This window comes from Amphibalanus amphitrite, unplaced genomic scaffold (assembly GCF_019059575.1).
Source record: "Amphibalanus amphitrite isolate SeventyFive unplaced genomic scaffold, NRLGWU_Aamphi_draft 000056F_arrow, whole genome shotgun sequence".
Classification (NCBI taxonomy): domain Eukaryota; kingdom Metazoa; phylum Arthropoda; class Thecostraca; order Balanomorpha; family Balanidae; genus Amphibalanus; species Amphibalanus amphitrite.
In genome coordinates, this window is record NW_024881552.1 from 1024512 (window position 1) to 1036931 (window position 12420).

Sequence of the window (12420 nt, forward strand, 5' to 3'; positions counted from 1 at the left end):
TCAATTCTCAAAACAAATAAGACGTCCTCCTACTGATGTATTGCACTTCGTTCACCAAACCCATAACGCACGCACGGGTAAAACGTTGCGCCCGCACATCACAACCCAAAACCAACTTACAAGCTCAAGGAAGCCCCACGGTTCCGCACATGAACGCAGCAAATAACCTTTCAGGCTCCTTGCTCCCATACTTTTTTCTGGCCACCGAAACCCACACAATATGGAAGTCCGTCTGGGGATCCTCGGTTCCATTGGCAATTCCGCAGAACAAGCAGTGATAAATAAAAACAAAGTGCTTAGATATAGACTGCCAAAGAAAACGTCATGATAAACACTAGCCTGAGCAGCGAGCAATGTTTCCAATGATATACTACAATCCACATAGATTTGTGCAATTGAAATCGACATAACGTTGACAGCTTGTGTAAATAATTGAGTGCCAATATCATATGTTCATCTATCGATTCCCCCAGTTGTCCGCTCGTGAGCTCCACAGGGTCCTGGCCGGCCTAGTCACCTTGAAAGACTTCTATCATATACGGCACAGATGTCACGGACACTTACAATGCCTCGATAGGCGAATAACCGTTACGAATATGAGACAATTCGGATATCATTCAGTGTCGTACAAACGCACAATTCTCGGTTAGGCAGTCGCCAACATAACTGTCGGGCGTCGGCGCATGCTCTATCAAAATACTTACTTTCCGCCACAACTCACAGAGTCGCTGGATACTCACTGTTGAATGTAAACACTATAAACTGCAGCTACCTGATGTCGCGGCACTAACGCTGACCCCGTCAGCTTACTACCCCGTCCACGACCGTCGCCGGATCCGCCGACCTCAGCTGGCCGAGTCTCTGTCGGCGCCGCTCGCCTGCAGCTGCTGCTGATAGGCCCTCCAGGCCGCGTCCAGCCGGCCGGCCAGCTGCGAGAGCTCGCGGATCTTGGCGCCCTGCTCCTCCACCGTGAAGCGCAGGTCCTCGACCCGCGAGTCGAGCTCTGCCAGCCGCTGCTGCTGCGCCTCCTCGCGCGCCTCCTCCTTGGCCGCCGAGCGGTTGTACTCGTAGATGAGGATGGTGGCGGCGATGGCGAACACGATCCCTGCCAGCAGCAGCAGCGCCGCTCCTGAGGAGCGCGGCGACACCGCCATCGGAGCCGCCGGCAGCCAGACGCCGACACAGGGGCAGGAGTAACGAGTACCTACTGCTCCTCAGGAGCGCGGCGGTACCGCTCCTGAGGATCCGCCCAGGCCGAGACACCGACAAGGAGGGAGGGGGAGGCGTAACAGGTCTAACAGTACCGCTCCATGAGGAGCCACCCGGACTGAGACACTGAAATTGGAGAGGAGGGGAGGCATTATTGGGAGAGGAGGAACCACATGTGATGGTAGAATGTACAGTGGGGGGGGGGGGGGCATGAGAGCAAGGTTTGGGATGTGGCATGATATGGAGTAAGAAAAGCAATCCATCATGAGAGTACATTTAACAAATCCATACTTTTTCACAGACCTTTCATTTGTGCCTCACAGTGACAGGATGACACCTACCCCATTTATTTCAGGAAAGCAGTAGTAACTAATGGGTGTAAACTGAGATGTGCTAATCTTCAAAGATGGTCCATCTAGATATGCAAAGACCAGTAGGCTCAAGGGAGACAGTATAAGTAGGCAAAAGATATCTATTAAAATCCAACTGATGACAAATCAAGAATTGTATTTGCTATCAAAACAGTGTTTAATATAAACAGCAAACATACACACTTACCCTCTCCAATCATGTTAGCTCCAATTTCAATAGCCATGGTCTCATTAAGCTTGGGGATTTCTCCAGATCTCCCAAGGCCAAGAACCCATAGCCGGGTTTTCACCTCACACCAGTGGTAGACTGAACAAAAAAGCATGTCAGTTATACATGTCAATGTGAGACATCAACTTACCAATGAAAATATTTTCAGGATTAAAATTTTATAAATATTAATTGAACATGAGAAAATGATATCAAACACAATATAAAAGGAAAATTAAGTATTATTTCAGCAGGATTACTCGTGATTACAGCTTAGTTTTATGTACCTAGTGATAAGCTTACATTTTTCAAATCAGCAGTGATAAAGAAAAATTATGTTAAACGATTGGCACAACAGCCTTGGCACAGCATATACTTCAGATGAACATTTACTATTTATAAAGATATTTAACTTACTTTGAGCAGGTGGCATGCACACATAAGTGCGGAAAAAGTAATGATTCTTTGCCCTTTCCTTCATCGAGTTGGCAATGGGTCTGCTAATTTGTCTGATAATAAGTATTCCCAGCTTTGAAAGCGGAAATGATCCACCCATTGTGGCTAAAAATGCAAATAAATAGCCCTCAGATGCAGCTTTGATCTCTCCGCCCACCAAAATCTATGAGCCATATTTTGTCTCATCAACACCGTTTTCGTAGCACGTTGGGCTGCCATATTTCTTCGGCACATAAGAATCCCCCTACGACCGAAGAACATTGGAATTTGATTGGAATCTAATCCAGTCACTCCTTCCCGGGTTCGTTACATTAGCCCTGCCAATTCGCTTTGGAATCATTGCATAGCACCAAATAAAAAAAAAATCAGCAAAATCGGCTAAAGCGAGGTAATACTGTATTTCAACAGTGCCTGTAGCGGTAAATGTGTTGTCCTCTGAGTCTGGTGTGCTTTTTTCAAATGGCACGACAAACCCCGGCACCATATGGCCACGTTCATGACCATACGTCCTGTTTATATTGGCCATCTTTCTGCATTTGCTTTACCGTAGCCTTCGCCTCGTCAAGCGGCACCCCCTTGGCCTGGGCTACGGCCTCGACTACGACCTCCTCGACCCCGGCCGCCATCCCCCTGGCGTCGCCACACACGTACAGCAGCGCCCGGTCCTCGAGCAGCCAGCGCGCCAGCCGCTGGCTCTCCTCGCTGAGCACGTGCTGGACGTAGCGCTGCGGTCCGCCGGCGCGCGAGAACACGGCGTCCAGCCTGGTGAGCGCGCCGTCCCTCTGGGCCGCCTCCAGCTCGTCCCTGAACAGGTAGTCGTGCTCGCGGCTGCGGCAGCCGAACACCAGCCAGGCGGGGCCGGCGAGCCGGCGCGCCCGCCGCTCCTGCAGCATGCCGGCCAGCGGCGCCAGTCCGGTGCCGGCGGCGACCATCAGCAGCGGCCGCGCCGCCTCCGCGTCCGTGTCCGGCAGCCGGAACTGGCCCGGCCGGCGGCGGTACAAGGGCACCGTCAGCGACCTCGGCTCCTCCTGCGGCTGCGGGCCGGCGGCGCGCAGCAGGCCGTCCAGCCAGCCGGTGCAGAGGCCGCGCGCCGGCTCCTCCACCACCGAGAAGACGATCCGCAGCCGGCCCGGGTGGAGCCGCGGCGAGCTGCTGGCCGAGTAGGGCCGCGGCGCCAGCGGCGGCAGCTGCTCCAGCAGCAGCTCCAGCGGCGGCCGGCAGCTGGGGAAGGCGGCCAGCAGCCGCAGCGTGCCCACGCCGCCGGCGCGCACCAGCCGCAGGTACTCGGCGCCGCCCTGCCGGCTGGCCAGCTCCTGCAGCCGGCGCCGCTGCCGGGCGTCGGCCGTGTGCGCCGGCAGCGCCTGCAGCAGCGGCTTCTTGGGCACGGCGCGCACGTCCAGGCGGTGGGTGAGCAGGCGCCGCGGCGTGTCCGGCGCCTCCAGGTGCGCCGGCACCCGGGCCGCCTTCTTGGCCGTCTCCGGGATCAGCGTCACCCGGCAGGGGGTGTCGGCGCGCTCCTCGGTGCCCGTCAGCCGCAGCAGCTGCGCCACCTCCTCGGCAGAGTTGGGACAGAGCACGCCGACCGTGTCGCCGGCGTCCACCTCACCGCCCAGTCCGGAGCCGTCCAGCGTCACCGCCCACACCGTCTTCAGCGCCTGGGGCGCGGTCAGCCGCTCGGCCCGCAGCACCGGCGCGCGGCACACCGGGCCGTCGGCCAGCGGCAGCGGGCCGCGCGCCAGCTCCGAGTCGGCCGCGGCACCGGCCGGCCCCTCCGGGAGGTACTCCAGACGGAGGAAGCGGGCCGGCGCCGGCGGCACCGTCAGCTTCACGGCCGCCAGCGCCTCCGACAGCTGCGTCAGCGCGGCCGGGACCGGGCCCGCACCCTCAGAGGAGACCATGGCGGCGGCGGGACAGCGAGCTGGCTCCCGAGACTGCAGCTGGCCGACTTCTGCGGCTCTGGCGGCGGCGGGCTCAGCCTCTGCGACGGTAGCGAACTGGCTCCTGCGCGGTGATCCAATCCAAATGTCAGGGACTTCGACGCAATCGCAGTGACGATAGCGTCAACAATCAAGGGTTCTTTGGGATCAGCTATGGATGGTATAAGGGTACCATGAATGGGGACGCAGCTACCGTACCTGCTGTAGTCCGACGCCCCAGAGGAATGGAAACGCACATAAAGTTTCCAGACCAGCGACCATTTTCCCAGAGGCGAGTCGCTGCATGCACCGCAGACCAGTAAAACAGCCATTCACTTCAATCATGTATATCGAGTTCATGTCACGGATAACCAAATCACACCATAGGAAACGTTACGTCAAGCAGAGCACCACAAGAACTAAAGCCTCGCTGTAAGCGGGTACAGCAGACACTAGAGATACTAGTCGAGTCGTCGGACGGGCCGTGCCGACTCTGTGCCGTACGGACCCGTACACTTCTATTAGGATTGTGTTGTACCGACCGTCCATAAACACGATTATTTGTCGAACGGGCAGTCCACGTAGCGAAATGTGTTTGACTCGACACACCCTGAAGCCAGGCCATGCCTCACGGCCGACATATGCGGCCCTAGCCAACGTTGTTTATAACGGAACACCCCAGCGCAGGTACTATCGAATATTGCGACGTACCCATCTAGGCAAGTACAGCTAGCGCGGCATCAGTGGTGATACCTTCATAAACTTATCCAGACCTAGAACTGTGTCACCTAAGACTTATCAAACTTCCATAAGATATGCATGGCAAATCACAAACTACAGACACAGAGCTAACAAAACCTATGATTGTGTCGTTACGCCGAATTTTCCTAAAACATTGCTCCGGGCACGTCACATGCACGATGGAGGCCGCAGCGGCGCACCCGCCAAAGGCCACAGTCGTCCTGAACTGACCGCCGATTAACCTACCTCTGCCGACCAGACTCCCGCGAGCCGCGACACTACCACCTCCCGCCCGCTCGCCGCCGCCCGGACACGAATCTGCGCGTCATCACACTACCTCTACGGTCCGCCGGTCGGGGCCGAGCCCCTCTGCTCGTCCTTGGTTATCGCCTGAGCGGGTGACAGGCGGCCCGGCGACGGGCCGGCCAGCGGCCCGCCAAAGCAGGGCGGAGACGGGCCGGAAATGGCCGCACAATGCACAGACAATCAGATCTGAGTCAACTGGACGCATCGGGAACTGGCAGATACTCGAGACGTCGATGATTTTGTAAGATGCTTTAACAGTATAGAAAGTGGAGCGGGGTTGTTCTTGACAGATAACGTACACGCACAAACAACATCTTAAAGCAGCTAGGCATTCGTAGACAAAGACATTCATTATCATGGAGATCCTACTGGTAAAAACATCGAGCAATGTCCTGCGATTCCATGACGATCATCTAGTGAAATGTGCGGTAAATTCCGTACACCTGACCCCAGCCCAACCGTGGCGGGCAGTTCAAACACTCGCGAGCGCGCACACAGGCGTCACGTCGGCTTGAACTTGACCGAGTAACCGCCGGCCTCGTTCTGTTCCATCTGGAAATTATCCGTGGATAGTCCGAACGGCCGCATGAACATGTTGCCCAGCTCCTTCAATTTGCCGAGCATCTCGCTCTTGAGCTTCTCGTTTCTCTCGGCAATGAGCGGCGGCAGGCGGGTGACGGCGCGGCGCGCCTCGCCGCAGTCGGGACGCAGCTCCAGCAGCCGCTTCCAGTCTTCCAGCGCCTCGTCCAGCCGCTCGGTGCGCTCGTAGATCTCGGCGCGCCGCTGCAGCGGCCGCGCGTACCCGGGGTCCAGCTCGAGCGCGCGCGAGCAGTCGGCCAGCGCGCCGGCCTCGTCGTCCGCTCGGGCGCGGCAGGCGGCCCGGTTGGAGAACATGACGGCGCGCTCGGCGCCGGCCGCCAGCGGACACAGCTGCAGCGCGGCCGTGTAGCGCTCGCGGGCGGCGTCGTACGCAGCCGCCGCGTACAGCTGGTTACCGTCGGCCTTGAGCAGAGCGGCGCGCTGCCGGCGCTCCTCGCGCTCCTCCTCCGTCTGCTGCTCGTCCAGCTGACGGAGCGCCGCCTCGTCCACCGCGTCCGGGTCCGCCATCAGCTCGGCGTCGTCGTCACTGTCGCGCGCCGCCGCGCCGGTCGCCGCCGGAGCGTCAGCGGCGACCGACGGGTCCGGGCTGCGCTCCGAGTCGTCCGGACTGCGCTCCGAGTCGGACGCCGGACGGGACTGGGAGTCGGCCACGGCGTCCGCCAGCTGCGCCATGTCCGGGGCGGCTCCGGCCGGCCGCGGCGCCGCCTCATCCAGCGGCGAGCCGGCGGTGGCGGCCGCGGCGGGCTCCGAGCTCTCCAGCACGTGCCAGCTGCGCGCCATCGTCTCCGGCGTGGAGCCCGACTCGGAGGAGTCCGCCTCAGAGGACTGGGAGGCGCGCGGCCGCTCGTCGCCCTCGGACTCGTCCCAGTCGCACTGGCCGGCCACCCCCGGCGCGGCGGGCGCCTCGCTGACACTCAGATCCCGGCCGACTCCGTCGGGCGCCACCTCAGCGGGCGGCGCCGGCTCACTCCGGCACTGGTGGCTCTCCTCAGCGGGCGCAGAGGGATCAGCCGCCGCGGCCGGCTCATCTGAGGGGGTTGCTACCTCAGAGACATCTACAGCGCTGGAGTGGGACGCAGGCTCACTCGCAGGAGATTCTCCTGAGCAAGGAACATCGGCATCGGGACTAGGAGTATCTTCTACTGAGCTGAGCCGGTCCGCCACTGAGTCGGTACTCTTCTGACCCGGACCGGCAAGGTCTTCTGATGGGCTTAGGCGGTCCTCCACGGGACTAGTCCGGTCCTCAGCTGGGGTGGTCCGGTCCTCAGCCGGGCTGCTCCGACCCGTGGGTGAGCTGGTAGGGGCTCCCGCTGAGCTAGTACGGTCCTCCGCTGGGCTAGTACGGTCCTGGGCCGGGCTGATCGGATCCTCCGCTGGGCTAGTCCGGTCCTCTGTGGGACGGACCCGGTCCCCATCTGAGCTAATTCGTTCCTGAAGCGGGCTGATTCGGTCCTCGGCTGGGCTGCTCTGCCTCTGAACCGGGCTAGTCCGATTGTGGACCGGGCTGGTGCGTTCCCCCGCCTGGCTGATGCAGTCCCCTGCCGGGCTGGTCCAGTCCCCCGCTGGGCTGGTGCGATCGTCGGCCGGGAGGCGGCAGTCCTCGGGAGTCGGACAGTCCTCGTAGATCTCCTCATCCTCAGATGAGCTCAGACAGTCCTCAAACACCTCTTCCGGTGCCAGGACGTCACACATGGTCAGACTGCTGGCGCCAGGACGTCACACATGGTCAGACCAGGATGTCACACATGGTCAGACCAGGATGTCACACATGGTCAGACTAGGATGTCACACATGGTCAGACCCCCTGCATCAGGATAGGATGTCACACATGACCAGTAACTCTTACAAAGCAGAGGTTAAAACTGCAAGTAAATTCACTTGGCTAACAGTCTGCATGTTTGGGTTCAACACATTGTCTGAGTATGAAGGTGTGCATCTGAGCTGCATGTTTTTTTCATACCAGGAGTGAGGTAGGCACTAGGTATGAAACATGGGGCCAGTTCAGGGATAGGAGGAGTACGTATTATTTATCACTTATCAGTATGGTTTGAGTAGTAGAATCCAGTACAAGAAGCACAAGAAAGAGCAGTGGTGGAGTAAAGTTAGATGGAACTGGAACTGGAAAGGAAGTAAGGGTTCACTACAACACAAGTGTAGCAATAGGGGTAAAGGTAATTAAAGTGTCATGGCTATGTCTCTTTATCTTTTGCAGGCTTACTTTCTGATCATTTGAGCCACAGCCCTCATTCTCACACCATTCAGGGCCCTGTTTCACCGGTGATAGCAGCACGCTGCTATCAAGTTGCGCGAGCTGACGTAATGTGATGACGCCATACTAATGACGTTTCGTGTAATCCGTGAGCTTTTTCATAGCTACGTTTGGAACAAAGTTGCTGTCTCGTTGAATGTGTTTGATACATTTGTTTGATCACACGGCCGTGAAGATGTTAACAGCAATATTTGATCAGATGACATCACACAGTTTGACGACACCATGGTTTGCTGATGTTTCCATGGAAACCCAATTTGACACATGAAATAGCAGCGTGCTGCTATCGCCGGTGAAACAGGGCCCAGGAGAGCACAAAGCAGCAGCAGAAAGCATTGGCCATTGGACATCAGCGTCTGTGACTGCAACATTAAATTAAATGAAAAGGAGAATGCAAGCAACAATTTTTCACATTGAAAACTTACAACTTCAATAAAAAATGACCAAAACATGAACAAAGACACTGGATCTGTTAGGTAGGTACCACAAAAAGTGCATAAATATTACTAGCCATCACATCAAAGATTATAAGCAATATTTTGTAAACGTAGTACCAGTACATACCGTTACTTTTGTAGGATGAAAAGGCACCAAACAATAATTGAACGATTGATAATATAGCAATGCACACGTATGTCCAATCAGTCCCTAAAACGCAGTTCACACATGACCGTCAGTCTGTCGGTGTCGGGCCCGTCACCGTCGACCTGACGGCCTGCAGCCCGTCAAACGAAAGTTGAGATTTGGTAGCTCCCATTGGCTGCCATATGTTGTGACAGAAATGGCGCACCATTTTCGAGATGGACGCAGATGGGGGAAGGGGATGGGGGAGGGTAGAGGCCGAGAAGTTAAAAATATTCTTTGAATTACGGAAATAAAATACCGCGCTTTTACATTTTTATATCAAATAATGCTGCAATTTTATTTTAATGAAAGACACATCGGTTCGCTGACTTAAATCAAGGAGCGAATCTCAAGATATTGCGCCGTAATAAACACTTTCATCTCAACAAATGGATAGAAAATGATATAAATTATCTTAAAAATGTATTTAAGCTTCATGCTGCATGATAACGTTCCTTTTTCTCTTCCTCCAACACGCAGACATTCAAACCGACGGGCCCGTCACCGTCAAAAGTTGAACATTGCTGAACTTTCCAAAGCGACGGCCGTCAGGTCCGGCGCCGGCGCAGTCAGCTGTTGCCGGCCGTCAAACGCTGCCGGTTCACACATGCCCGTCGACCTGACGGCCGTCGCTCCGTCGGTTTCGGCCGTTTTGACGGTGTCGGGCCCGTCACCGGCAGACCTTACGGGCAAGTGTGAACTGCGTTTAACTCAACTGTGACCAGCTGCGCGATAAATAACATGTGAGAAATATTTTTGGTGAGTATTTTCTATCCGACCAGTGGCTTCTATCCGAACAGTGGAAGCTGGACAGCCACGGCTGACTGTTGTTCTGTTGGTGGGCCAGCGCCGCCTCCCACCGGCCACCATACGATGACGGCCGCCGGAGACCGAGCACCGGTACCACCGGACAAAAAGTGGAATCGGCAAGGCCGGGCTAGCGACTGTCTGCAGATCGGCAGAGAAGAGCTGAGCTGCACCTACGCTGCAGGGCAACTACCGACTGCAGTGGCTTTACCTGTTTTTGTGTGACCAGCGAGGAATAAAATGGGCGCGAGACCGAGCAGCGAGACACACTCCTCACACAGTCCACACCACGTTCGACAACACCCACTCTGCAACACTCCACTCAACATGCACCAGTAAGTACCTACGTAAGAATGACTCAGACCGGACGGTCTGCCCCAGCCAGCTCTCTTGGAGCTGTGCTGTGGGGACAAGGTGACGTGATGTCTTCTAGGAAGTCCGTTTAACTTGCCGAACTATTCGGTATATGGTTGAACTGTTTGTTTTGTCTTTCGGCTAACCATCCGGTTATCTCTTTCGGCTTTTTGTTTGGTGACCGTTGACCGCCGTTGTCCGGTCTCACTGCGCTGCTTGTGTTTCAGCCTGCCCGCCATCATGACGCTGACCAGGGAGCCGATTGGCTCGGCTTGGCGGCAGCAGGCTGTTCTTTCGGCACTCTTCCGGCCTCTCCAATATCGGCATACTCGAGTGCGATAGCAACTCGAGTGGGACTGATTTTCGGTCTTCTTTCGACACTCTTCCGTCTTCTTCGATATCAGCCTGTGCTAATGCAATGGCTATTCGTGCAGGACTGATTTTCGGCCTTGTCTCGTTTAATGACTCGATCGCTTCCTTTTGACATTTTGGTTTCGACCTCATCTTTTGGCTCATTTCAATATATCTACTTTTAACTCATGTTCACGTCTGTATGGTGGATGGTGTTGGGAACGAAGGAGGGAAAGGAACCAGAAACACACATATATCGATCGCGTTTTCATCAGTAATACCCCTAGACAGCATATAGAGTAAAAGATTGAAGAATATAATCCCCTAGACAACAGATAAATAATCAGGATGCAATGTAGGCTATACAAAGGGACCACTTTCAAATTACATTGGGGGCTCGTCCGGGATTTCAAACTCTGTTCTGCTCGAACAGGACCCTGATTGTATATGCCGTTGATTCATTGCATGTTCTTGCTTGTAAAGTTTTCAGGTTCTTTGTTGTTCCAGAATGATTCGTCGTTGGTGTAACTTGCTGCTCGTGGTTCGTAAACTTTCCGTTTCACCGTGTTCGTGAATTGACTGGTCACAATTTGTGTATTTCCAGTTGCCTTTATTTGATGGTGAATGGCTCGAGTTCCAGACTCTACTAGGTTCGTCAGGCCAATTGTTGGTCCGCATGCTGCATGGACAACCTACATTGGACGCACCGTCGAGGTCGCCATCTCTTGAAGTTCATTTGATTCAGGTTAGTCTTGCTTGCTTCTGTGGGTCTACTTACTTTGCCTTCTGGGTATACGCTATTCGGTCGTATGCCTCGCAAATTAATTCGTTCGCATCGTTGGCATGACAGCAAATGGCTACCTAACTTCATAGGAGGTATAAATGAATGTCCTGATATGCGCCATTGATTACATCCATTCGATTCCTTAGACTTGAAAATATGTTTGGATGATACAGGACTTGGTATTCTTGAACTTTATTAAGAAGTTGCCCGTATAAGGTGCTCATATAATGCCGACTTGGTGTTGTTGAGCTGGTCCGTAGGTTTGATCTGATAACTTCGACTTGGTGTTATTGAGATTTGTCTTGACCTTTAATGCTCAGATGTTACTGACTTGGCTTTAGGGAGCTAACACTGACTTCGTTGCCATGACACGTTCTGATGATACCGACTTGGTGTCATTGAACTTTGGGGTAGCTGCCATAGGACGTCAGTGACCAGGTGCATGGCAGCACAGTGGTCAGCTAGCGTATTCGGGGCAATAACCATCCACAGATAAAACATCGCGAGTTCGATCATCTGATCGCCAAACCGGATATGCGATTTGATCAGTGTTTTCAAGATCGCGGAAGTATCCCATGATCAAGGTTCCGGAGTTCAGAGGTTCGTTGTCAGAGGTCCGTTGACATAACCTTACATGGCCCTGACACAGTCCGAAGTGTCATTGTGACTGAGTGGATTGATGCCTCGCTGACATGATTAGTTATTCTTTTGGGTTTTTTAACTGGTTGGTCACTGGTAGAGTTGCATTATGGCTGAGTTGTTGACAAGGTTCAGTGTACAAGATCGGTTCAATGTTTCACAGTTTGAGATGTCATTTATTTGTGAGAGTACAACGTCGTTTACATCTATTCAGTTCTTACACAGGAATTTCAATATTTCAGAGCATGTGGCAGGTTTCCGGTAAGTTCAGGTGAAGTAATTCTGTGTTAGACCCTTTGCCCTAGTTGATAGGTAAATTTTGTATTAATTAGTCATTATTGGTTAACATTGGACGGCAATATACTTTAACTTTGCTTCGGTTCAAACAGACAGTCATCTCATCAGTCAGTTGAGGGTTGTGATTTGTGAAGATAATCCCAGTCAACATTGGTGATACTCCCGTCCAGTTGGGAAGTATTTGACAGAATGATAAACGCATTTGTTATTTGGCGGGTGATGTGCTGGGCCAGAAATGTGGTTGGTGATACTCCCGTCCAGTTGGGAAGTATTTGACAGAATGATAAACGCATTTGTTATTTGGCGGGTGATGTGCTGGGCCAGAAATGTGGTTTCCGTTTATTGAGTAGGTCGTGCCGTCTGCCTACGTCCCTGAGAGAAGGGCGAGTGCTAGGTAGGACGTGCAGCCTACAGACGTCTCTTGGAGGAGGACGTCACCGGACCGTCTGCTCGCGTGGAGCAGGACGGCAGTCGCTGCCCGGACGCGT

At 54.4% G+C, this 12420-nt stretch overlaps 3 protein-coding genes across 6 annotated transcripts in view; 1 reads left to right on the top strand and 2 right to left on the bottom strand.

Annotated features, from left to right (window-relative positions):
- Nucleotides 1-27: 27 nt before the first annotated feature.
- LOC122378242 (putative OPA3-like protein CG13603) lies at nt 28-2440 on the bottom strand. Of its 2 annotated transcripts, none has more exons than XM_043359076.1 (3): nt 2206-2440; nt 1768-1887; nt 28-1129 (listed from the first exon to the last, which is right to left on the bottom strand). In XM_043359076.1, exons 1-3 carry the CDS (start codon nt 2342-2344, stop codon nt 846-848), a joined length of 543 nt encoding a protein of 180 aa, XP_043215011.1. In that variant the 5' UTR covers nt 2345-2440; the 3' UTR covers nt 28-845. The 2 variants fall into 2 exon arrangements, with proteins under 2 accessions (XP_043215011.1, XP_043215012.1); XM_043359077.1 differs by having other exon boundaries at nt 28-1105; nt 2206-2424.
- A 183-nt stretch (nt 2441-2623) lies between these two features.
- LOC122378243 (methionine synthase reductase-like) lies at nt 2624-8807 on the bottom strand. Of its 3 annotated transcripts, none has more exons than XM_043359082.1 (2): nt 8641-8759; nt 2624-4245 (listed from the first exon to the last, which is right to left on the bottom strand). In XM_043359082.1, exon 2 carries the CDS (start codon nt 4140-4142, stop codon nt 2739-2741), a length of 1404 nt encoding a protein of 467 aa, XP_043215017.1. In that variant the 5' UTR covers nt 4143-4245; nt 8641-8759; the 3' UTR covers nt 2624-2738. The 3 variants fall into 3 exon arrangements, with proteins under 3 accessions (XP_043215017.1, XP_043215014.1, XP_043215013.1); XM_043359079.1 differs by lacking the exon at nt 2624-4245 and adding an exon at nt 4492-7509 and having other exon boundaries at nt 8641-8807; XM_043359078.1 differs by lacking the exon at nt 2624-4245 and adding an exon at nt 4492-7506 and having other exon boundaries at nt 8641-8785.
- A 553-nt stretch (nt 8808-9360) lies between these two features.
- The window catches only part of LOC122378244 (transcription factor p65-like), a 42976-nt gene continuing 39916 nt past the window's right edge, over nt 9361-12420 (top strand). The window contains exon 1 of the mRNA XM_043359084.1: nt 9361-9459. The gene's annotated coding sequence lies outside the window, so the exon portion shown is untranslated. The remainder of the gene's footprint in view (nt 9460-12420) is intronic.